Raw genomic sequence first — 25,549 nt, 5'->3', positions numbered from 1 at the left:
TATTGAATGAAATGCGGCAAATACAATTGCGCTGGACTCTAGTGTGTATATATATATAGAGAGATGTGTACACAAACATTAAGTAGTGTAAGTAAAATGTGCGATTATATTAAGCAAAAGCGCAGCAAAACAAACAACAACAACATGCAAACTATGTAGGGACCCCATATTAAAAACAAAAGCAAATACGAACAACAAACAAAATGACAGTGACATTTCGCTGGCTCTGCAGACATTTGCCCCAGAATATGACTGTGTGGACAATGGTGTTGGCGTTGGCATGGCGAGGTGTTTGTTGTTGCCGAGGGGTGATGGTGTGCGCCAGAATTAGCCACAAATGCCCGCAAAGTAAGAAAAACAAATGTACACAAAATACTTACATGTCTATAAACGAAACGACAAATATGGAAAACAAATTCGAAAGGGAAAATAAAAACAAATGCAATAAAGCAAGAAATAGACAACAAACCGCATGTAAATAGCAGATCTGAAAAGAGCGGAAGTGAATTTATTCCAACATACATACATACATACATACATATATATGTATTCCGATGATCAATATATGTACATACATACGTGTGCACGTGGAACTAATATATATGTATGTATGAACATAAGCTTGGCTTGGAAAAGTGCGCAAATATTCTAAAAGAATACAGCTATTCATAAGTGTTTAAAGCCCAAATTATTACGGTAAGTTTCATATCAGCAACCGTTTGACTAATAAAGTCCAGAGTGCTTTCGAAATTGGAGAATCGGTGCTTTAGGCATTCGTCGACCTAGGGCGAGCCCTCGAAAACACCGTAAGGCATTAGAGAGCAGAAGTGTCCAACTGACTATCCTATTTTAGACTAAAATTGCTGAAGCCGAAATAGGCGGCTGAGTGGTACAATTGAAACAAAGAAGAAAAGCGTCTAACTTGTAGCGTATTACAGGAATTCTTCATATAAGCATACTTCGTTTACCTATAAAAAATAATTAACTATGTTTCTTTAAAATNCATACTTCGTTTACCTATAAAAAATAATTAACTATGTTTCTTTAAAATTAGCTTACCAAACTCGAGTAAAACGGTCCACTGTCCACACTAATACTGGGATACGGGTTCTGTTCGTTCGATGGATATGGAGTGCCGTATACGCCGACAGTGGGCGTTTGAGCGCCCGCTGCTGATGCTGCCACTGCTGCCGCCGATTGCATACGCGCATAACTACTTAACGCCAGACGGGTTGGATCATATTGACACGAACAAACCGTTTGCCCCGTCATCGGATCTGTCATAACGGGTCGTCCATTATCACAGCAAATTGCAGTAGAGGCGAGCGGGTGTTGTTGCGGTTGTGGTATGCTCGCCATTGTACCGGCCGTTGGACATGTGGCATAAGGCTCAAGAGAACCACTGTCGATGCTGCCACTAGCGCTGCCGCTACTACCGGCCGCACAAGGTCTATCATGGTTGGAGGGCTGCGAAGCTGGATCTGGTGTTAATGTACCGCTATTATGATCACCGCCACCGGTGCTACTAACATTGCTGTCGTGTCCATTGGATGGGGGACTGATCGAGGCGGGCGGGTGAGCGGGCGTTGTAGCAGCAATGGGCGATTGCGATATGGGATGTAGAGTTGAGAGCGCACCGCCAGCTGAGAGATACTGAAAGGAAGACATGGGTCAGTGAGAATCAAAAACGGTAGTGTATTTTACATTTTTAACTAAATAATTTATTTCTAAATAACTAAGAAGTAGGTGCAATAAAATATAAGCAAAAAAAAACATACAAATGTATATATTGATGCGTACTTCTCAAATCGGGAAAAGAATCAAATCGGGAATTAATTGCAGTTGATCCGGATTAAGTCCGAGTTAATCCGGATCAACGCTGCCGTCTGTTTAGGCTTTAAGACTACCTCGTAAATAGCTTTTCAAGGCACAACGCCCAAGGGGCTAAGTCTTTTTAGAACACATTCCGACGCTACTCATCGGAAGGAAGAAATTTCGAGTGCAACATCAGTGAGGCCTGTGTTCTATTTTTTACTTGACTGATAGAATAAACTATGAAATCGAGAAGGTAAATTAGACCAAATATTCTATGGTTCGTTATGGCAAAATTTAATTCATCAAAATATTGCAGAAGTGCGTACTAAGAGACAGCTAGCTAACAATGGCTTACTTTCTGATAAAAACTTTAAGAAAAGCTTTTCGCGAGCTTACCTTAAGACACAAACCTTTCACCTCACTTATTTTAGAGCCCGTGCCGAGGATAAACTTGGCTTGGGACCGTACAAAAATCCAGTAACGAACCGAATGCTTCGGATAGGGACTCATATCTGTCGGTTGACTCTCTTTCTACGCCACTCCTTAGGCCAACTATGGTATCCGCTACGCCTAGCTCTCCTAAGATACATATAGCCTTAAACTATGGCACATAGCAGTTGTCAATTCCATTCACACGCATTAATATCATAGCTTCCTGGAATGACAAAACCAAAGAATAGTTTCCCACACAGAAATGCAACAAACCGAGGGGTCTGCAGGGAAAATACTGAGCTTCAGTAGCCCACCATCCAGCGTATACCGGCTGTTGATACTGCTGTGGGTGAGCACACATTCAACTTGATTACCTGCAGTCCAAGAGCTTCATCAGAGCACAGCTGCCTAACAAACAACTCTAAGGTACCAATCGTCGGCTCACCGATCAGGGGGATCAGAAGGGGCTCGTACATGTGCAGAAGTACATTTAATGGATGAGTTCAATTAGTTTGGATTTAGTCACAGAATAAGTTCGGAAAGGTGCAGGTCGTTAAAGCCCCACGAGCATTGAACAAAACTTCTACTATCAATGAAATTTGCCAAAACGCACGGAGTCGGAACTCGAACCTTTGCTGCGATAACAAAAGATCGGAATATCACAGGCATCATAGACGAAAACAATGAAAAATAAGTAATCACTAAGTAGCAATAGAACTCGGTCCAACCTGCATTGTCAAAAGTAGTGCCACAAGTGAAGCAGAGCAACCTAAATCCACCCTCATCATGCCCAAAAGCCGGTAGTTACCGGATTACGTAAATTGCCTCTTTCAATAGTAATCTTATGGAACTGCACATGGCTGCGATCGACAAAATAGCCTAAGTTTACCAACAAGATGAAAGTTTTTGTAACTTATAGAATTATGATGCCGATGCCGACGCTGACGTATTCATTAACTGGCAGATACATTTCGTAAGCCAAATCCAAGCTGAAAATACCAGTTCAATTGAAAGTAAAATTTTTAGCTGGCCAGTTCAGAACTAGATGATTTTCTCTACTGGGTTCCACATACTTAACTGAGCAATTCTGCAGACCACTCGACAATCGTTTTTAGGTCCTTGCCGCCGTTTGCCCTACTGATGGCAAAATATATATTGAATTTACGACTTCCTCATCGGCATTTGAGCGCAGGCATACATTTTCACAAATGCTTATACTTTCACTACATATACATATGAGGCAACAGTAAGCCAACCATTGTCCTGTTGGCAACCCTGCCAAAGCAAAAACCAACAACTCAACCGTTGCACAGTCGCCTTTTGGCGGCATTTTTCCTTTGAGGGCCTTAAAAATTTGTCAAAGCCTGTCACAAATTTGGTCGCTGATGGATTTACGATAATAGTGCAGTCACTACTGCCAAAGCCAACAACAACAACATGCTTAGAGTCACCACGGACGGCATTCAGTTCGCTTAACGGCTCAATTGGGGTTGACGGCTCGCTTTGTTTTGAGCTGCACTTGCATGTTTGGCCAACAACAACTGGCTGTGGCGACCGGTGGTCAGTGACCAGTAGCTAGTGGCTAGTGGCTAGCGGTTTGGTGGTCACTGTCTCGTTGCATATGTATGTATGTATGTATGTATGCAGGGCAGAGTCGTCGCATAAGTTGCGCGTTGCGCGTTGCGTTGTGCTAACTTTAATTGCCAATAATAAATAAAGGCGCGACGCGAACCTTATTCGGGTGTAAATTATGTGCGAACGTGGAGATTATGAAAATTGTGTAATAAAAGTTAAGCACCAGACAAAAGCTACATACATAAGTGAGCGATGGAATCGTTAAAATGCATTTATCTGTGTGTGTGTGTGTGTGTGTGTATAGATTCAAGAGTCAAAGAACAAATTCGATGCCAACAAAGTGCTCGCAATTCATTGCACCAACAGAATGGCAGCCAAAGCAGCAAAGTTTTTAGAATGCCTCTTTTATTTTGATTTTGCTTCGCGATGGCAGCATGAAAAGTAAAATTGTATCGCTAATTTTCAGCTTTTGTTGCTCTCTGTTTGCTTTGCTAATGAGCCACATAACGCTGTCTGCTTAAGCGCAACTTAATTGCCAGCTGCTGCCCACGAATTGGCCTACACAGCAGCTCGGGCGCTTATGGGAGGTGCAGCGAATCGAGGTGAATGAGGCAATGCAACTGTGGCATCGACTAGTGCACATGCACGTAGATATACATATATATTCATGTATTTGATTGCCACGCTACGTCGAATTGGCAAAAACAACACAATCTAATTGAATTAGTTCTCATTATAATAATATTCATATAATTGCATTGCAAAACGATGCACTGAGGCGCGAAGTGCCTGCCAAGTGCGCCAACTAAATTGCTGGGGCTTGACGTTTTGACGGTTTGGAGTAGTCCGAAATTAATAGAAGTGGCATTGTTGTGCTAAAGAGTGATATAACCTGTCAGCGGGTATGACCGTATTCATATTTCGAACCTCAAAGTGGAGAGGGATGAGCTGGAAAAACCTCGTTAAATCCAAGGTTCCAAGATAAAGTTGGTTCCTTACTTCTGTTGATTTCTCTAGAGTTTAGTATAGTGGCGATGAAATACTTAGCAAAATATATTAAGTAAAGTGAGCGAAATGTTTAATATTCTTGACCATAAAGTTACGAACAATCATAGTTTAATATATAAACTAATAAGAAGCTAAGGGGACTAGGCACTCTGAAGATCTTTCTGGCCCGAATTGACTACTACTCATCAATTCTATGTCCGAGTCAATATTTCATTTCTCACATTACCCCAAAGAAGGACTGGGCGGCGTATATTATCTGGAACAATGGCGCTGTCAATACATTCGCAGATAGATCTTCAAGTTTAAGCTGCCGGAAGATTGCAGTGTTTTCCAAGCTGAGGTTACCGTAATAAAGAGAGCGAGTTAGGTGAGCTTTAAAGTATAAGGAGGGAACCATATAGCATCTTAGCTAGGCGGTAATCAGGACCCCTAGTACCTTGATGTAGGAATGAAACGATACCATGCAGGTATCGATACTTTTACTTGGAAGTAGTATCGAATAAAAGTATCGATGCCTGAAAAATATCGCACCTAAAGTATCGATACCTACTCGTATCGGTACTCATGGTGTATTGAGTTAAATTTATTTTTTCAATAAGAAGTTAATCATTCTCTGGGAATCCTAAACTTCAAATAAAAAAATTTAATAATGTAGGAACTGAAAATAAATAAAATTCCGTTACACAGCAGAATTATATGTTTAATGATAAATGGAATTTACACTGAGACATATACATTGGAAAAGATTACAAGTTAATCTTATTTAAGAAAATATTTACTAATAAAATATTTCAGCTAAAAAGTCTTATTTTGTTTTACTTTCCAAGAATAGAAGTTTTTCCAAATATTTGCCAGCCAACCGAATTCCTGACGTGGTTACTGTTGCTCCTGCTTTCGAAAACAACCGTTCGCAAGGAACAAATGCTGCAACTATATGTGAATATGATCGTGCTTGTTTATACAACAAAGGAAACACAGTTCTTAGCTAATCCCATCTAATGGGTTCGACTTCAGGGAGAATACTGGGCTGGATAAAAAAAGCAACCGTACCGAGTTTTAAACCATGATAATGCTTAAAACGTTTAGTATCAACGTTTTAATTTTAGTAATTTCTAAGAAATTGATCGCCATATTGGTGCAGCCATTTTGAGTTTTGAGACACAGACATCAGATGCGTAATCAGCGACCCCAGAAACCCCCTGGTAACGAGTTGAACTCATAACAACGTTTTAATTTTAGCTGTCTCTTTTCGAAAGCATATTTTCGGGCACTAGTCCCATTCTAAGTGTCCAAGAATGGTATGTAATTAAGAGAATATTCCCCAATAATACCTGAGTGATCACATGTAAAAACAACACTTTTAGCTGCACTATAACATGTCACAAAAATAAAAATTGAAAACATCAGCGTTTTTATAAAAAACCGACTAGCGCGACCTCCAAAATTTTTTTTTTTTTTTTAATAAAAAAATACGTGTTCCTTTTTTTTGATGTAGCATTTATGAATTTGTAAAAAGAGAGTGCCAAAAAGCACAGGACCATCATATTAGGCATAAACGTGGAGGAAAAAATTTAGGAGCAAAATTTAACTTGGTATCGGGTTTCGATACGAGTACTTATTTTTCGAAACCTACTCAGTACTTGGTTCAAAAGTATCGATGCCAAATTACTTGCTATCGAACGAAAAGTATCGAGTATGTACTTATATTTACTCGTATCGTTTCATCCCTACCTTGATGATATATGCGTTCGAAACCGGTTAAGGAATGTCTGAACTATCTCGCAGTCGAATCAGACTGCATCAGTGGCCTACTTGGCCGGAGAGATAAGGAAAATAATTTCTAGGGTAATGAGTTTGCCATGACAGGGATACTCTGTTGGAACTTTTTCCGAGTAGGATGAGGGCAGAGGTTCCACTGGCCAGATGTAGTGTTCCTCTGGACAGATGTGCCTTCAGTCAGCTTAGCTAATGCTGTGCGTGCGAAAACCTTAGTGGCTAAATCCTTCTCGCTATAGAACGGATATATCGGCAGTGGTATAGGAAGCTCTTAAAATTCAACAAGTCATATCACTCGCAATGGGTGGGAGTTCAAACTGGTCATTGTTCAATCGGAATCCATCCCTACAGTAGCAGCTGTATGATGAAGTGAAGTCATCTCGACATCTTCTACTTAGTTGCTCAGCTTTCACGAGTTTATGGTTCAGACACCTGGAGTATCACTTTTAACTGGCCAACGGGAAACTTTCGCTGATGGAACTTTATTATATTTGTAAGCAGCTGATTGTCGCCAGTGAGAGTAATGGTCTAATTTCTGCCGGACCATCAGTTTAGATGTTAACCTGCATGGAAATAATACCTCCATAGGCCTTAACTGGATTTCTGGGCGGAGGCCCTAGTTTGGAAACACGATGTTTCTCTGTCATACACATCTCGCCTAAAATTACCTTGTGGAATTTAAGTGCGCGCAAGCGCCAGCGAAACATCTTTTTAAGAAACTCTGATTGCATGTAAGTAGTTTGTTTAAGGGCTTCTGTAGAGAGGTAGTAAGCCGAACCTGACCCCAAATTTTGGATTTCTTGCTACTAATAATGATTGGCGCTTATACAAGCTTATGTTAGTGTTTGGCCGAGCTTCTCCTCCGATTTGTGGTGTGCGCTTTGATGCTGTCACACAAAGGGGAGGCGATTGTATTTTTATGAGAAGCTGTTTTTCATGGCAGAAATACACTCCGAGGTTTGCCATTGCCTGCCGAGAGGCGAACGCTGTTAAGAAAAAACCTTTTTTCTAAATTTTTTTGCGATGTTGGTTACTGCTAACTACGCGTATTTGAAAGTATTTTACGGTGAAGACTAATCTTACATTATGACTTTCAGAATTTTGTTAAACTAAATATTTTCACCTGTCCTTTGCATTGAAATTTCCGAAAACCGTTCAGACTGCAATTATAGTCAGCTATCAGCAAATAGAAGCTATCAGGTTGCGTGCGCTTCGGGCGAGTGACGAGGTTTTAACGGCTCGACGCGATCATTTTACAGCGAACAAGCGCGTAATATATAATTTTCTTCGGACACCCCATATGCAGTCGCAGAGACATGGAAATTCCTTTAAGCGCGCACTTAGCACACACTTAAAGTAACCGTGGAGCGACCGGCCGGTTGAGTGGCAGCCACAACAGCAGCAGCAAAAAAAAAGCTTGAAGGACACTTTCGCCGTATTTGCCTGCACCAACCAGCCTATAGCCACAATAGCCTGTCCTAGCACTGCCGCTTCTTGCCACCACAGCTCTCTGGCATAGAGCGTGCTCTCTACCAACTGACCCACTGCATTTATTTCAAGTTCTTGCATTGCATGCCACAATATACCTAGGCTTCAAAGTGCATGCAGCGGGGCAGGGTAACAAGTGTGTGTGCACTCGATATTGCTAATTAAAAATGCCTACACTGCAATTGCGGAATTAGTTTCTTATCGGGCTTATCATCGACGAGGACGACCGACGACCGACGACGACCGACGACGACGACGACGTTGCGGCCGCCAACTTGCCACAAAGAATTATGCACCGACCGCCTGGTGTTGCACACGTTTTGCACATTTCTGTTGATGCGTTGATGGATAGTTGAAGAGCTGTGAATGCCGCAAGGCTTTTTGCAAAAGTGCGCGCCACAACAACCCCGCTGCAACACAAACAACAACAACAACAACACCGCATATGAAATGAATGCAATGCGAACGAGAACGCGAACGCGAACGTGAACGGTAGAAGTTACAATAGCGCTAAAGGGGCAACGCCGCCAGCGGCAAACATAATGCATTTATGAATATTATTAAATTTATATGATAATTTGTGCATTTTTAATTTTGCTTTTCATATACATATTTTGTTGCACGCTTTTGTTGCTTTTGTAGATAGCGGTAAATGCTTCGAAGGCGTTTTGCCATACATTTTCCCCATTTTATGACCGAAGTCACGCAACTCTCTTAGACTCTGTGACCGGTAAAAGGAAAACAAAAAAAAACTTGTAGTACATGGTAAAAACCGTCTCAGTAGAAGTGCAAGCAAGAAGTGAAGTAAAGGCGAAGAATGAAATACAAAAAAAAATAAAAAATAAATAGCGCGTTAGCGTTTGTGTGTTTGTACATAAGTATGTATGTAAATAGAAACCGAAATACCTAATTTAAAGTTCAGTGTATGATAGTTTCTCAGTTGCACTTTGGGAAGCAGAACACTTAAATGGCGAAAATTTGTATTTGTAATTGTTATTGTAATTTTCAGTTTAGAGTTGAAAGTTGCTAAGTCCAGCTGTTCAAATGAAAGACCGTAACAGTTACAACTTTTATTAAAAAAATCGCTCTTTAACAAATTATTTTTTGACTTTTACTCCTTAAATAACCGTTATTTCTGACTTTTATTTTATAAATCCAAAATAACAATTATTTTTGATTTTTATCTAAACAATTGGAAATAACAGTTATTTTTGATTTTTAAATAATATGTCTCAGATAACAGTTATCGAAGACTTTTATTTATAAAAGTCATAAATAAAAATCAGTCAGTGACTTTTGCTTTTAAAATTCATCAATATAAATCAGACACTGACCTTTATTTTTTCAATCGTACCTATAAATGTCATTTGTATAAGTCGTAGTAAACTTTTGTTTGCCAACACCTTCTTAACTGCGAAAAATGTTAAAGATTTTTATACGGATGATTTAAAAAATAAAAGTCGGTGACTGATTTATATTGATGACTTTTAAAAGTATAAGTCACTGGCTAATTTTTATTTACGACTTTTATAAATAAAAGTGTTCAATAACTCTTATCTAAAACATATAATATGAAAATCAAAAATAATTGTTATTTTTTTTTAATTTTGAATAAAAATTTATTTTTAAGGTTAAGCCTCGGTGAAAAAAGATATCGATTGATATGTATCACTTAGTTGTAGAACATTTCTTTAATAGTGAATTTTTCCATGACAGTTTTCATCAATAACAGTTACGTTCAGTCCCTGGTTCTAATTTTACATACATCATAAAAACTTTGAAACGCATTTTCTCCAATCACTTGTTTTGCAAATATTTTAATACAAGTTTTCGCGTTCTCCAAGCTACTTAAAACATCTTCAAACGAATCCAATTCCACAATGTACATATTTTGGACAATTTTGTGTATCACTGTATAGAAACGATAGAAACAAAATATTTAAGTAGCTTGATCTTTTCGGCACCAAATATTTTAATATTTTTTCTAAACTTGTAGAAAAGGGCTACTTCTATGCTTTGTTTCAATAAAGGGGATCCAAATTCCCCTCAACTCTACACTTGCATCGCGTTTTCGCAGCGCATGCGCATAAAAGATGCTGATGCACCTTATAACATAATTCGCTAATAGGTTAGCATATCGTCGCCTCAGAAAACGGATGACGAATGTGCAAAATCACGATTTTGGGATTTTGATGCAGATTTACTAAGTTGGACATGCTCTTTCGATTTCTGCAATCCATTTTTTTATATCTCCATTAGTTTTTGAGATATTTCGTGCGCATTTTGTCGTATGTTACATAATATTAATGATTGGGTATGCCTTTTGTTGTATGTGCTGAAAATGCGTCACATACGACAAATTCCCATACAAACGTACCTTTTTTTTAATCATAAAACGTTTGTCGTATGTGGCACATACGACAAATTCCCATACAAATGTAATCCTTTTTTAATCATAAAACATTTGTCGTATGTATCGCAAAACTTTGAACTTACGACAATTGGATGGTCCTCTACTATAACGATACAATTAAAATTGAAAATTAAACTAAGTAACTAATTTTAAAATTTTAAATTTTTAAATTTTAGCTTGCACTGAGTCTCCAATGAAATGAAAGAGATAAAAATGTACAAAAGACTGAATTTAAGTATTGTTTTTTGTTTTTATATAAAGAAAACGTATGTTCGTAACATATTTACAGCATAAGAGATGTACAGATTTTTTTTTTATTAAATACATGATTATGTTTTTGTTATGTTTTTTCTAATAAGTAATCATTATTTAATAAATATGTCTGTTTTTTTCATCAAATTATACCATCGTCGTTGAAATAGATACTTTACTATTGTCGTATGTTCTGTGGACAAAACAAAGTGGTGAGTAAACGCTACTTACGACAAATGTATACGGAATGAAAAGTAAATTTTCTCATTAACGTTAAGAGATATTAAATGTAAAAATATGGGAAATCAAAACTAATAACACCAACTACGTCTCCTTCAAAAGTTACAAAAATCTACCGTACAGTTTCGGATTAATTCGACCTTAAACTTCAAAGTCAATTTTCTCAAAACCGTGTTTTGTAACATTCGACATCCGTTTTCTGAGACGACGATATGCTAGCAATAAATCCACAGTCTTTCCGCGACATTTTTAACAAGAAACGAATATATTCTGCTTAGTTTTTTTTGCACACATAACAATAGCAGATTTGCAGGTAGATGGCTATCTCGTTCTAGCTACCTCTAGACGATTTTTTCACTGAAAGTTTTTACGCCCAACATCCCTTTATATGTATATACATTAGGGTGGTCCAAAGTTTTTTTTTTCCAGCCACCCACAATAAATGAAGAACATCTAAAAAAAAGGAGACCTGTATTATTTTATTTTAAAATCGGTTTATATCTCACCCACCACCGGGGCTCTGAAATTTTTCATATATTTTAAAAATAAATATTTTTTATCATTCAACAATTTTATTACTTGAGGATCAAGTAAGGATCTTTCCCTTCAGGAATTATCAAAAGTATAATGCATAATCAACTTCGAAAGTTTACTATTTTTTTTAAATTTTGTTACATGCACAAAAATATGCATCATAATTTTATTTTTTAATGATTTCTGAAGGGAAATATTTTTTTCGAATCAAAATATTCTTAGTTTAAACGATTTTATAGATTTTATAGGAATTCTACGATAAAATGTATTTCCTAATGTAAAATATGTATGTAGACTTGTGGTCAGCTGATTAAGTTAAGTGAAATTTTGAACTGTTTTGGCTATTTTTCTGTTCTTTATTTTATAGAAGCCTAGCACATTATATAACCAACACAACACAAATAACATTTCGAACTGTGTACAAAAATTATAAAAATTCAACAAGCTTTAACAATTACACCTAAAAATCGTAAACTTTTTATTAAGAATTTTTAGAAAAATTTTATGTATGCCGTTTTATAGCCGATTAAATCAGCATTCAGCAGCAAAATTCCAAAAATCTGATTTTCCTGTATATTTTTTGACCGCCCTAATGTACATACATTGGTACTTCTATAGAGTAAGTTACTGGTATTTCTCACTCTTTCCTCGACAATGCGCTACCACAATAGTTTTCATCCGAAACTACTATCGCAGATAGTTTCTGTGGTACCTAAAATACTAACAACAGCGAAATTTTCAATTATTCTGAGACTGGCTTCTCGGGAGCTATCCAGGGATTAAAAAATAAAAATTATTTTAAACGTAACGAGATATATCAAATCTATAGCGTTCAAGAAAATCCGCTGTTTGATGAACCGGATAGTTAGAACCTTTAATTTTTATCGATTGTTAAAAAAATCTTACGTAGCAAGTCTGCAATTTCTTTTCATTTCCTTCGTAATACGGCTTTCTACTTCGACTGCAGCGGTTTGTCTTCGTATGTATGTTTTGCGAAAAGTTCATTGTTCGCTTAAAATTTCTTTAGTTTTTGTTGAGAAAAATTCAGACATAAAAAAAATACTTCGTGCCATGCTTGACCTCACTTGCTTTCATTTCTACTTTTTTCTTTTTAATTTTTTTAAGTTTCATTTTTTTCACATTTTTTCATTGTCTGCCGATTTTTTGTTTTACATATGCAAATTAAAGGTCTTTTATGCAACTACATTGGTTAACGTTTTGGAACAATTCAAACAGAGTTTAAATTTAGCTATTTGCACAAATTTTTTGTTTCTTTCACGTTGTTGCATTCAACAATTTGTTGCCAAGTGGTTTGGAATTTGTGAACAATGCACTGGCACTAGGAAATTAATATCGATTATTTTGCAACAACGAAAAAGTGCAATACAAATAGCCGAAGCGGAGAAGGTGCAAATGGGGCGACCAGCTGCAAAAGGAAAAATTACGCTGCTTACGGCATTGCAACACGCACCACAATAGAGTCATTTCATGCCGGCCACACTCGCTGGCTACTCTCACTTGCCTGGAAAATAGTTTGCTTGATGTTTATATACCTGCAGGAAATTTCACTCCTATCAATTTAGAGACTTGGTAACGCTATGGAGGTAGTAGGCATTTTTAGATTTTTTTATTTTTTTTTCTCTTATGTGGGTGCAGTTTAAATGCCGAATTTCAGCCCTACCTGGTACCTACTCTCAACTCTTCAAAACTATCGATAAAAAGCTGGCTACGTATAAAATATTTTGAGTAAAGACTTAAATTAAAGTTTCATTCCATTATGGGGAAGCTCTTTTCAGATTGCAACAAATGTTGACGTATCCGTTCTTTATACTTCCCACAAAGATTTTTCTTACAGGGTAGGTATACACAATTTTTTGTGCGTTCAAGGAGGTTGACAAACAACGAAAAAACGCATTGGAAAAAAATACTAAAAACGAGACTAACAAAATATTGCAAAAAAAAAATCGCAATAAGGCAAAAGTAAACAAGAAGCTTGACCGGCGCTGTACACCCCCCACCCACCCGAAACCCCCACCACTCAGCCGCTCCCGCAAACGCTTGGTCTCATCCGCTTAGCAGCTCCACGCGTGCACAGCAGGGGTTGAATTTGTTTTTGCAATTTTTGATGTTTACGCTTGCGTGTCTTATTGTTTATGAGAAACTTTTCTGTTGTTATTGTTATTATTATTATTATTGTTTTAGTGATTTTTCCACTTTTTTTTTGTTGTTGTTTGCATGCGCTTCGTTTTTGCTTTCTATTTATGAGTAACCTTGTTGCTTTGAGGCTGTGGTTTAGGCGCGTTTTACGGTTGTTGTTTTTATGTTGTTGTTTTTTGTTGTTTTTGTTGTTGTTATTGGCACTGCGTTGGCGTTAAACAAACAAAAATCGGCACAAAAATAAAAGTAAGTCAGTATGTCACAGGCAGCTCCGAACGGATGGACGTGCTACATACACGATTTTCACATAGCAATGAGCGATTTTTAAATCGACCCGCCCTAATATGTATGTATGTATGTATGTACATACTTCACTTATGTATGGACGTACTATCAACAACAACAATAAAATAATAATTTGTAAGCAATGCTTAAGCTGACACAAATTGACATTTTCAAGTATCTTAAGTGTGTTGCGCTGTTAGCTTCGTAAATATTTGCTTAGATTGTTAACAAGTTGAGCCATTTCTCATACGGAAACGCACACAAAGCCAAACCAATGCACCATTTAAAAAAAAAATATTAACGCAAGGGCTGTGGCCGGAAATATGGCAACTTTGATACCGCCTTTATTTATTTAGAGGTGTTTAACAGANCAAGAACGCACTCTTTATCCCATTCCGCTTATACAACGGACGTATCACGAAATTTTCTTTCGTATGGTTTGCGGTCCGTGGACGGAAGTTACGATTCCAGCCCTGACTTTATTAAAAATCCGTTGTAGCGTAGTATGGTTGGTATAAAGTTCTACATTTGTAGATGAACAATTTTTGAATTAAAATAAAGTCATCCTTATTTGTTTCGAACTTAGGAGGATCGGAGGAAATTCAATGAATATTTGAGGCTGTAGGCTACGCTATCCTGTACCCCATTCAAACGGATCTGCATATACATTTTTTTAACCGACTTCCAAAAAAAGGAGGAGGTTATCAGTTTGTCGGATTTTTTTTATGTATGTGCGTTTAGCAAGTATAGCTATACATAAATATTGACTGCTTCTATCGGCAATATTTTAAATGTTGACCTGACTGTGCAGTTGTGAAAACCAGTGATCTAAAATCTTTTAAAGCTAGAAAGTCGCTCAATGTCCAAAGGAGGGTATCTTTCACTGTCAGTGACAGATCAGTGAAAACCATTCGCCCGTTTTCGACTTTAACTGGTCTCTGCTGCGCTGATAACAAAGTATTGTCCCGTGAAATATGAAACACCAGAATTTTTACAAAATTTCAACGCTGGTCACGAATCGCGGCATTCGATATCGAACGTAACTCTAATCGAAATTTGGTTTTAAGTGTATGGCGCAATTCGGGCCCAGGATTGCTGAATATATTGGCAGCATTACCAATGTACCTAAAATTTGGATTACAAAGGTGGTCACATTTTTTGGTAATATAAAATTCACTGGTTACAAAGTCATCGGCAACGTACAGAATAGACCTGTAAAGTTCACGATAACAAATTAAAATACCTCATATGTATGCATGGATATGTAGAAGAAGAACTCAATTGGATCTGAGACCGAACAACCAAATGTTTAGATAAGTCAAAAACTTTAACACGCAAGAACCATTTTGTTGGACGAATGGACTCAAACAACAATCAACCATTACAGATTCTAGACATCTCTACAGCAGGTTGGCAGGTGTTTCGTTGGAGATACAGCTGCCACATATAAGCAGAGACGAACTCCGGTTCCTTTTTCTAGTTTGAATATATCAGTGTAATGTTGACCTTTCCATGATAGCGTCGTCTACTGATCTTTCCCTGAAGGAAACCGTACAGAACGTCTAGTAAAAAAGTTCTAGATCGATATAGATCGTGGTCGTAAACGTGACAATGTAGCTAACAGAGAACTTGATATAAATCCTAGCAAGACCGAACTCATCTTGTTCTGCAGGAAGTATTAGATACCCCACGTGACTCTTAGCTCCATTGGAGGCAATCGTCTGGCGTTTTCTAACAGAGTCAGGTACTTCAGCTGGATTCTAACAATGAGGGATAAATGAAAAAGTCTTTTGAGGCCCTTTATTGGTGCAGATAAGTGGAAGCAATTTCTAAGAAACAGAGCATCCCTTCTCACGTTATTTCATGGCTCTATGAAACCATAGCTAAATCTAATATTTTATTAAGCTGGAGTGGGGTGCTTAAGGCCACTGCAGCAAGGACTGCAGTCAGACTAAAAGCGTTTTAGTTTTGGGCGAAAGATGTTGCTCTTTTATTGTCCTCTTTGCATAAACGCTAAGGAGAGTGCAATGAAAAGGCAGGAAACGAAAACGCCATAAGATCATCGAGATCTCAAGTAATCTTGGAGGCTTCTACTTTATCCCTGATAACACGGACCCTTGAGTGACTAGTAGTCGATGGGCAGTCGAAGACTATGTCTATGTCTGAAACGTCCATGCGGAGGTTTTTAGCATCGAGCTCTCCACCAATCTCATGCGATGAAGGAAACAGGTATTGCGCGATGTTGATAAAGGACGTAAATATCTACTGAGATAGCTTTGCAGTTATCAAGTACTTGGGCTCGCTCGCCGTGCGCTAAATGCCAGAAGGGGAATTCCTGGAATTTCTTTCAGTTGCGTCTTATTAGTTCCTTGTGACACTTACCCATGTAACATGGCAATATTGCGCAATACTGCGTTACGGATAATCAACCTTCTGACTACTTTCAGACTGACTTGGAAAGGTGAATTTCTTAACTGCATGGTATTTCTAGCCGAAGCAGAGCCGGAGTCGATTAAAGGATCTTTTTAGACTGGCAAAACAGATGCAGTGTCGCAACAAACAGTTCATGCGTGAGTATTGAGAAGACACTGTCCGATGGGCATTCCCGCTGTGTGACTGGATGCTGAATACCGTAGCTGCTAAGAAGGAGATGAGGTGAAATCATTTAATAATGTTTTTTTAGCTTTGGATCGCTCTTTTTAATCCATAATAGATTTCCTCAAGGTGCTAAATAGACATTTGTTTCAGTGGGGAGCTCTCCATTGGACCCAAATATCTGTCATCCGAGTTATTTCATCAAATAGTCAGATTATGTTGGGTAAGGTAGAAGTTAGTAATGGGAGTTGCTTAAAATGGCTACACACAAAATATTTACTTAGAAGGTTACTCTTAATGGCTGCCAGACACGAAGTTAGTGAAACAGCTTGCTCAAAATTTTTCATCAGTACGTATACTAACTTGTTGATAGATGCAGTGTCGCATTTAAAGTTACTGCACGATAAATATTTTAGTTTCTGTTCCGGTTAAAAACACGGAAAATTCTTATCAAACAACCTCGACTATAATTCAATTCTTTTTATTTGAAATAAGTCCACCTTAAAATTTGATTGCACCATAAACTTAGAGCAAATAGTAGTAGTACTTAGTAAATCTTCTTTTTCAAATCCGAATAAATCAAATGCATTCCTGGCAGGGTGGGTATGTACACATTTGTAAAAACAATTCTATGCAGTTCTTAAGCACATTCATACATGCCTTCGTTCTTTTCCGCTCATTAGTCATTAGCATACCCCTCCTCACCGACCGTTCCCCATCATACCAACCGAGCAACCAACAACACCGCCTCTGTTGCATGTGAATCGAGAGTGACATATCGAATACCTTGAAGACTTCAGAAAGTGGTGAGTGCATCATGTCGGCAATAGCGCCACAAGCAATAAATAAAAACCAAATCGAACTAAACCAAACCAAGTCGAGCAAGAACAACGATGCAACTTAAATGAATTAAACTCAAAGGCACAGCCAAGCCAAGTCAAGTCAAGTGTGCTAAGCAAGCAACCGGCTGCGCACCCAATCATCCCACCGCCACTCAAATCTAGTCGATTGAAGTCAAGTCAAGTCGCTTCGCTTTAAACTGTGAACCAGCGAGGCAGTGCATCGATGAATGAATGATTTACGATGTTCCATGGAAAAACTACTCTGAATAATTTATTGATAAATTGTGTTAGGCGAAAAACTCGAAGCGGCAATGCCCACTTGCATGCGAGATGTGGGCTGCTTGCCGAACAGTAAACAAACAAAAAAAAGTCCACACATTCGTATTAATGTTTGAGTAAATTCATCAAGCCAGCTCGGCGTAGCCCAACCCACCATTTCAATAAAAGCGAGCGGGCCCGCGCTGTTGCCCCTTTCATGGAGCAACATCAACAGCGACAAGCACCAGCCGGCAGCGCTCACTTTCGGCAAGAAAAACCGCAAATTGGAATGCAGCAGAAAATTTCAAAGCGAATTCCCATCGCATGTTCGCTCACCAGCAGCCAGCAGCCAGCAGCAGCAGCAGCACCAGCTACCGCTTTTGTCATCCTCCATCTCATCCAACAGAGTCACAATGACTCGCGCTGTTGCGGCTTCGTGCGACGTGATTCCAATAAAATCGTGTGATATTTTTGTGCGATCGCATTCGCATTCGCATCTACCTGTAACACTCATTCCTATTGCAATAACTGTCATATATGTATGTACAATCGCCCATACATTTGTAAGTTTGTTTTGTAAATATTTCTCAGTCTTTCAGCATTCATACAAATGGCATCTGTGGCGTGCAACAATGCGTTGTGCAGTAGCTGACGATCGTGCCACTCAACTTTGACTGCAACTTCTCGTCTTCAACTACCAACATTCGAATGTGTCTTAGGTATGTATGTACGTGTGTGTGTGTAGGTCCCTTAGCTGGGCCCAGAGGACTCATAAATATTCTGTACGGATGCTTGTCAAAAATGCATGGATGGAATTATGACAGATCGTTATGATTAGCACGTTGCGATGTGCGTGTGATATGACAGGGCACAGCGATGATGACAACTGATCGTCAATGTTCGTCAACTAAGGTACTCTCGCCAATTGCAATAGGAATGGATAGCAATTGCATTTACTAGTTGCATTTGCAATGGCATTATAGTTGGAATATGAAGTACTTCTTTTTAAGTAATTGGAGAAGGCAATTTAATTAAGCGGCAATGCGTAGGAACGTGCAATGAAAACATCTGAACGTTGTTGATTTTTATTGATTTCATCAACAAGAAGTCGGTATGGCGGGAACAAATTAGTGAAAACTAATCTTAGATGTTTCATAAGCAATAGTGAAAATAGGTGACTGCGATTTTCTTTGAAAAAATGTCGAATAAGGGATAAATATAATTTTGTGTATCGTATGTTATATATTTTATCGTAAGTACATAGGCGCACGCCGAAATACGAGGAGAAGCTCGGTCAAACAAAAAATCTTTATGCAGGAAAAAATGATACAATTTCCAACCCTTCGATTAGCCTTTTTGGTAAATTTGACTTGATTCACAATAATGGCATTTTTATGATAAAAAGTTAAGGCGATATTTATGAGAATCATAACTTGTCTGCAAAAAGCGTACCTTTGTAAATCTTATGAATGAATATAAGTCAAACGTTTAAAAGTCGTGGGAAAACCATATTCCAACACAATGAAAGAGGGTTATGATAGCGTCTTTGGAAAAACGGTACGGCGATCTTTTTCCCAATGTCTTTTCGACATCAAATTTTAGAGATATCTTTAATTGTACTCCTTCGCAATCAACTTAAAGTTTTGTGGTAATCAGGACACCGGAACCAATTATGCAGCTAAATACCGTTTTTTGAGTAAGACATCATCATTAAAAGGCCATTTAATGCCTAGTGGAAATTCAGCAATAGGTCTGACCAAATAATTCCCGAAACCATGATTAGCAATTTTCTAACACCCTGAAATTCTCATTACAATCATAAATGGATATTTAATGGATTTAAAGTCGCCTCGGGTATTGAAAAATTCTATGCTTTAACCCTGGAACACTAATCATATTTTTAATACGCTAACACTAACAGGCTAACCTAATATTCGCGGCTTGCGTTTTGGTACGCATGCCGTCGAATTTGTTTTTTTGCGTCACCCGAAATTGACTTGCATGCGTTTGCATTTGATTTCATTGAGCGAAACGTCAAATCAAAATGTCACGCAGAACAAAAATTGGAAATTGAGTTAGCTTCATACGCACGCCGTTCAATTTCGGTTGATCTCATACAAGTTGCATGTGCATGAGAAATTTTTGACAATAAATTGGCGGCGTGCGTGAATATTAGGTTAGCCTGTAATTATTAGTCGAGTCGACTAACATGCATTTTGCACAGATTTTTCTTTTAAGTTTTAAAGTATCAATCATCAAAAAATATTCCATACGTTATTATTTTAATATTTTCTTACCGAAACAAAACAGCAGTTATGCGGTTATGTTGTAGTTTAATTAACGAAAATTCAGTTTCAAAAAATGCATTTTCAAGAAACTTCACCACAAAACATAAACTGTGTTATTCGAATTGGCTAAAATTAGTGTTCTAGAGTTAAGTTGAATAAAGAAGATTTATATTTCTTAAAGGAACAATCCTACCGTCAAGTATGTATACCAAAGAGTTAAACAAATTTTTTGGAGAAATTAAAATCTTTCAACATCATTCTTGACATTTTCACTTCAACAAAAGTTTTTCCCTTAATTTTTCGGATGTTTTCATTTCAATCGCCTTTTATAAAATTATTGCTTGTTTGCGCTGTTGCTATGACGATTTTGGAAATACCAGTATCTGTTCCCAAATCGTCACATACACCCAGAAATACGAGTATACATATACAAAGTTCAAAAGTCTTCGTCGAGCCTCGCCTCTAATTTGTGCTGAACTTTTTGTGAGAAGCTTTTTATGGCAAAAAATAATGCACTCAGTTCTTTGCCGTTGTTTTCCGAGGGGTGACCGAGAATAGACAGCATCTTTTTCTTTAATTTCGATTCATTCCTGATTGGTAGTGTACACCTCTACAAGTAATGGAAAAAACCCCCATTGTATCTCTGTCATAAAAAAACTTCTCATAATAAACCATCTGCCGTTCGGAGGCTTCGCAAACTTGTAGGTCTCCTCATTTTGTGTGACAACATCTTTGATCTCAATATATGAAAATCAGATGCCAATATGTCTCATAGATCGTGGAAAAGTTTTGACGGCGATATATGTAAGTATGTGCCAAAGATTAAGTCCCAAGAGAAGAGCGTGGCCCATATGCGTCAAGTTACTCTACGCTTTGGTAATTCAACCCTTCTTTTGTTTTATGGAGAATGGCTTTTTTTTGCTAACAGAAAGAGCAGTTTCGATTAAAAATTACCATTTACCTTTCCTTCAATCCAAATATAAACATCTGATGTTTATTTTTTTATCACATTTGCCTTTAATTAAATCATTATAGCCTATTTAAAATTTAAAAGAGAGCCCTATCTCAGAATTTGGTTCAAAAATGCCCTATCTCATATATTGGAAATATGTTGAGATAGAGCGTTTTCCAACTGGCTGACGAGATAGGTCGATCTTCCACTCAGCCGTCGTTATTGCATATCAAATGAGAGCTGAATCCATGTCTTATTTAGTTATAGAATTTTCAAATACATACAACTAATTAGGCGATTAAAAAATGTTTTTATTTATATATTTTTATTTTGTTGAGATAAAGGCAATTTTTGCAAAAATTCCATGAGATATTGAAAAGATACTGCTATCTATATACAACATATGCCCATATTTCTGCCAAATTGAGTATTTTTCTTTAAGTACATCTGTACATAAATTTTTAGAAAATAAATAAGATTTTTGATAAAATGAATTTAGGTTAATTTTTGAGTTGCTTATTGAATAAAGTGCAAATCTTACCTATTATGAGCCTAGTTTATAATTTATTCGTTTTTCGTGTAAAATTATAACCTCGAAAATAAATGTAGTTTTGCTATTTTTCGGTATTTTGTGCCTTTTTCTTGCCTTTTTCCGAATTTTAGTGCCTTTTCCTATTAGCTGGTTTATTTTGCCTTTTTTTATAGGTTTTTAGATCCTATAAGTAAGTTCCCTGTTTATAACTTTGGTTTCAGTGTCCATTTTTTGCCCTGACGCTTGATTTTTCTTCACCATTTTTTGAAATTTTGATTTTATTTGTGAAGAGGCATTCTATCCGTACTCATTTGACCACGCTGCGATAATAGCTAAGACGTTCTGAATAATATCTTCCGAATGTTTTACTTCTGAAATTACATAAATCCAAGGCTCTAACTTAAAGGGAATTTTCATACCCCAAAGGTGAGCTGATGTAGTCATGGTTCGATTTAATTGATATTCCTTATACCATATCCCCACCAAAATGTTAACCATCTCAAATCGAACTTAACCTCATCACTGACTAAATATTGCTGTCTGCACTGCGGTTTGAGGTTTATAAAACAGTACAAATGTAGAGAACAGTATTCGGACCTCCAAAAGTCGATTCAGGATTAAAAATCTGAGCAAAAACAAAATTTTCCGTACTAGATTTTCTATTTTCGTTTCTGACATTAATTGTTTGACTTAAATATTTTCTATTCATGCAAATGTAAGGATAATATGTTACATATTTAGGTAATTTTCAGCATTGTATATAAATTAGAATGTATCTAACATTTAATTTTTTTAATAACAATAGGATGTAAACCTTTTTTACTTTATATAAATTTCATTCTACATAACATATATTTTTTAACAACTTAAGTAAAGTTCTGCATCCCCCAATTTCTATAGCCATACATCAAAAAATAACGAAGTTACTTTATTAAAGCATTGCAATGAAAGAGTTACTTTTTAACTGTGAGATTTGGCTAACTTTCAATTTTTTTACTGAAACCGGAGGTGAGCACTCAAAAAACGGTCCCAAGAAGGGTATAACATGAATGAAAAAAAAAACCGGAATAGATTTCAAGTCAACCGGAGTAGAGGGTTAGATTTCAAATTTTTTCAAAAACCGGAGTAAATCTAATCTGACCTTAGTTAAGTCCAAACATTAGTAGGGAACGAATTTTTTACATTTTAACGCTAATTACCCACAGATGGCGGGAAAACACAGGGTTGTATCAGACTTTCGACGTGGTTTTGAGTTTGTTAGCTTTTAACCATCTCAGTGAAATGGTTAAGTGCTGCCATTTTTATATGGCGAAACTACGCTAAATCAAGTGGGTTATCGGGATAACCAACTCAACAGTCATAACTACGTGGTTAGCTCCGGTGGGGACATGGTATTATTATATTTTTGACAGCAAAACATTTTCCTTTTTTTTTTTGCAAAAATAGACCCACTAGGTGGCGCTGCAATGGTGAAATTTAGATAGGCCCTTATTATTTAGTTGGAGAACTATAACTTTTGCAAAAGAAAACAAAATGATTTCACCAATTTATTGTAAAATATATGATCTAGTTTTTAAGGCGTCACATAGATATACTACATTCAAAATGATAGTAGATGCCGGATATGCTATGTAGATACTCATAAGAATTTGTAGAACTAACTTTACGTTTGTTTCTGGTACGTGTTCCATTTTGTTTTTCAAATGGGTATAATAATAATTTGCAGAAAAAGAGTCTACACTATTAAGCTAGCATTTCAAGGTACTCTTTTTATATACACTGAAAGCTCTCATAAGCGGTCGATTTTTTATTTTTTTTTCTCCAGCTGTTGACTCTTGTGCTTGTAATATAGAAATGATATTTCCCATCGTCGCTGAAATACAAAAGTAGGAACTAACAAAAAATTCATAATTCACTTTTTGATTGATTATGATGCCTTTCATCGAGTATGAGTCCCCACATCGTTTCATGCAATAAAAAGTTTTAGTTACGGCTTTTTTTGCATTTTAGCGACGATATGAGATAGTATGTAGACAAGAACATATACATATACGTCCATATTCAAATACATTTTCTTTTATAGAAAAAGTGTCGCCGTTTCGTTGCCCCCTTCTTCCTGATTGAGCGAAGCGGACAATGAGATTTGTTCATTCTGTTTCTTTCTATTTAGAAAAAAATATTATTTTGATTTAGAAACCCGCGCAGCCCGGCCCCTACCTGGCTATGGCCATGTATAAATAGTAATGTACTTATTTAGCTTCTAACAACATATAACAATTAAAAGAGTGATGCATAAACTTACTTGATTTGCCGACGGATAACCACAGCCGTTATATTGGGCATAAGCAGCCATTGTTTATTGAATATGCTAGCAAATCACTAAGTTTCACTTTCCAAATAATGCCGGATTTTCACCAATCAATTATTGAAAAATTATAATTAGCAAAAAAAAAAAAACTTTATGAGTCAGCGTTTCAGGCGCAACTGTAGACCACCAATCACAGAACTTCAAACTAAAAATATATATAATTTTTTTAATACATGTGTGATTAAATACAAATTTTTGTTATTGTTGTTTTATTATAGCCACTTCAAAACTTTTTTCACAGCAGACCACTGCTTCACAGGAAGTTCTGCCACATTACGCCACTGTTTGACATTCCAAATGACCGGTAGGTAATTGTTTTCGGTCAGCAACTGAAAGCGCGCGTCGTTTTAGTGAAAAGTTTTTAATGCGAATTTGCGCATTCGTTTGCGCATATTTGACAGTTGACTTGACATACGAATGCCAAGTGTTAGTGGCAATCTAAAACTTGTGTCTGTTCACAGGTCTGTGACAGGTCAGCGTTCTAATGGCCGTTTGGCTACTAACTAACCGAAATTTTGCTGTTGTTGTTATAATTGTTTCTTTTAATTTTGTTGCTGTTGCTCTCGATTTCACTGTTAAGGCAGTTTTTTGTTTTGTTTTGTTTGTTGACAGGGTCAAGATTTTGCTTACCGTCAGCCTACCTATCGGCCTGTACGTGCCGAAAAGCCGTCCAACCGCAAACCCAACTTGAACCCCCCGTCTGCTACCCTGTTCATGGCCATCTCACAATCTTCGCAACCGTCTACAATTATAATAACAACAACAGCGCAGCGCTGCCGAAACTTGTTTTGGGGGTAATTTGACACTTTGACTGATGCAGTTCGCAACGTTTTCGTTATTTTTAGTAGAATATTTTTTGTGACTTAAATTAAGCCACCGCAGGCACACAACCTTTTAGACTGCGAAACCAAAAAGCACTTAGCTTTTAAGTTCGTTACCTTAAAACTAAATTTTTTTTTGCTCTTGAATGTATATTTTTAAGTGGTGTTGCCGACGGTAATTTCTATAAAAATTTCTCTTGCAGTATATCGCACAAGGCTTATTACTTGTTTTCTTTTTAAAAATCAACACGCGCCTGTTATTAAATTCATCACTTTTCAATTACGACAGTCATATTTCTTCGTAGTGATGCTCGCCGACGTTTACTTAGCTTTTGAAATCGCCATTGTGACACTACTTTCAGCCGTCGCTGTTGCAGCGCAACTTCCGGTATTTTCTAATTGGAAAAATCACTGCGTTTGCACGGCAATGCAGTGACGCACTCTAGCGGCCGGTACGCGCAATGCAATCAGCAGCCACACCCCTCCGTGGCGCGCTGTTGCCTCTTTTATTTTCTGGTGTATTTTGTATGTGCGCTCGTCTAGATTGCGTCGCCTCTGCTGCACACGTCAAACTCGTTTTCGCGTGCCCACACTTGCTTGCCGATGCGCGCTTATTCACGTTCGAGCACAAACTAGTTGCGAGTTCGGACGGGTGTTTGCAGAGGCCGCGCCGCACATTCAACGCACACACACCCGCGGCTTAGATGATAAGAGCGTGCGCAAGCAGTAGAGCGGGAGAGCAATAAATGCACACAAGCGCAAGGCAAAAAAGGGAGCGTTTGCTGGTAATTGGCATTTATAGTGAGTCGATGAAGGTGAAAAGAGCGCGTTGGCTTCTGTTGCGTCGAGCGCGTGGACTGCCGCTGCGGCGCTGTAGTGAAAAAGAGAAGAACATTGCAACGCGATGTGGAAAAGAGC

General features: G+C 37.5%; 1 protein-coding gene across 1 annotated transcript; it reads right to left on the bottom strand.

Moving 5' to 3' along the window:
• Positions 1 to 1,059: 1,059 nt before the first annotated feature.
• On the bottom strand, positions 1,060 to 25,245 carry LOC108371705 (homeobox protein araucan-like; the record flags this gene model as incomplete). The annotated part of the gene is made up of 3 exons (XM_017627312.1): positions 24,749 to 25,245; positions 23,745 to 23,955; positions 1,060 to 1,653 (listed from the first exon to the last, which is right to left on the bottom strand). Coding segments are annotated over exons 2-3 (645 nt in total), but the record flags the coding sequence as incomplete, so codon positions are not given.
• Positions 25,246 to 25,549: the final 304 nt, after the last annotated feature.

The sequence above is a fragment of the Rhagoletis zephyria genome, unplaced genomic scaffold, assembly GCF_001687245.7.
Source record: "Rhagoletis zephyria isolate East Lansing unplaced genomic scaffold, Rhagoletis_zephyria_1.1 Rzeph_scaffold_05159, whole genome shotgun sequence".
In the NCBI taxonomy this organism is placed as follows: Eukaryota; Metazoa; Arthropoda; class Insecta; order Diptera; family Tephritidae; genus Rhagoletis; species Rhagoletis zephyria.
The sequence above is the reverse complement of the archived record's forward strand: the minus strand, read 5'-3'. Positions and strand labels throughout refer to the sequence as shown.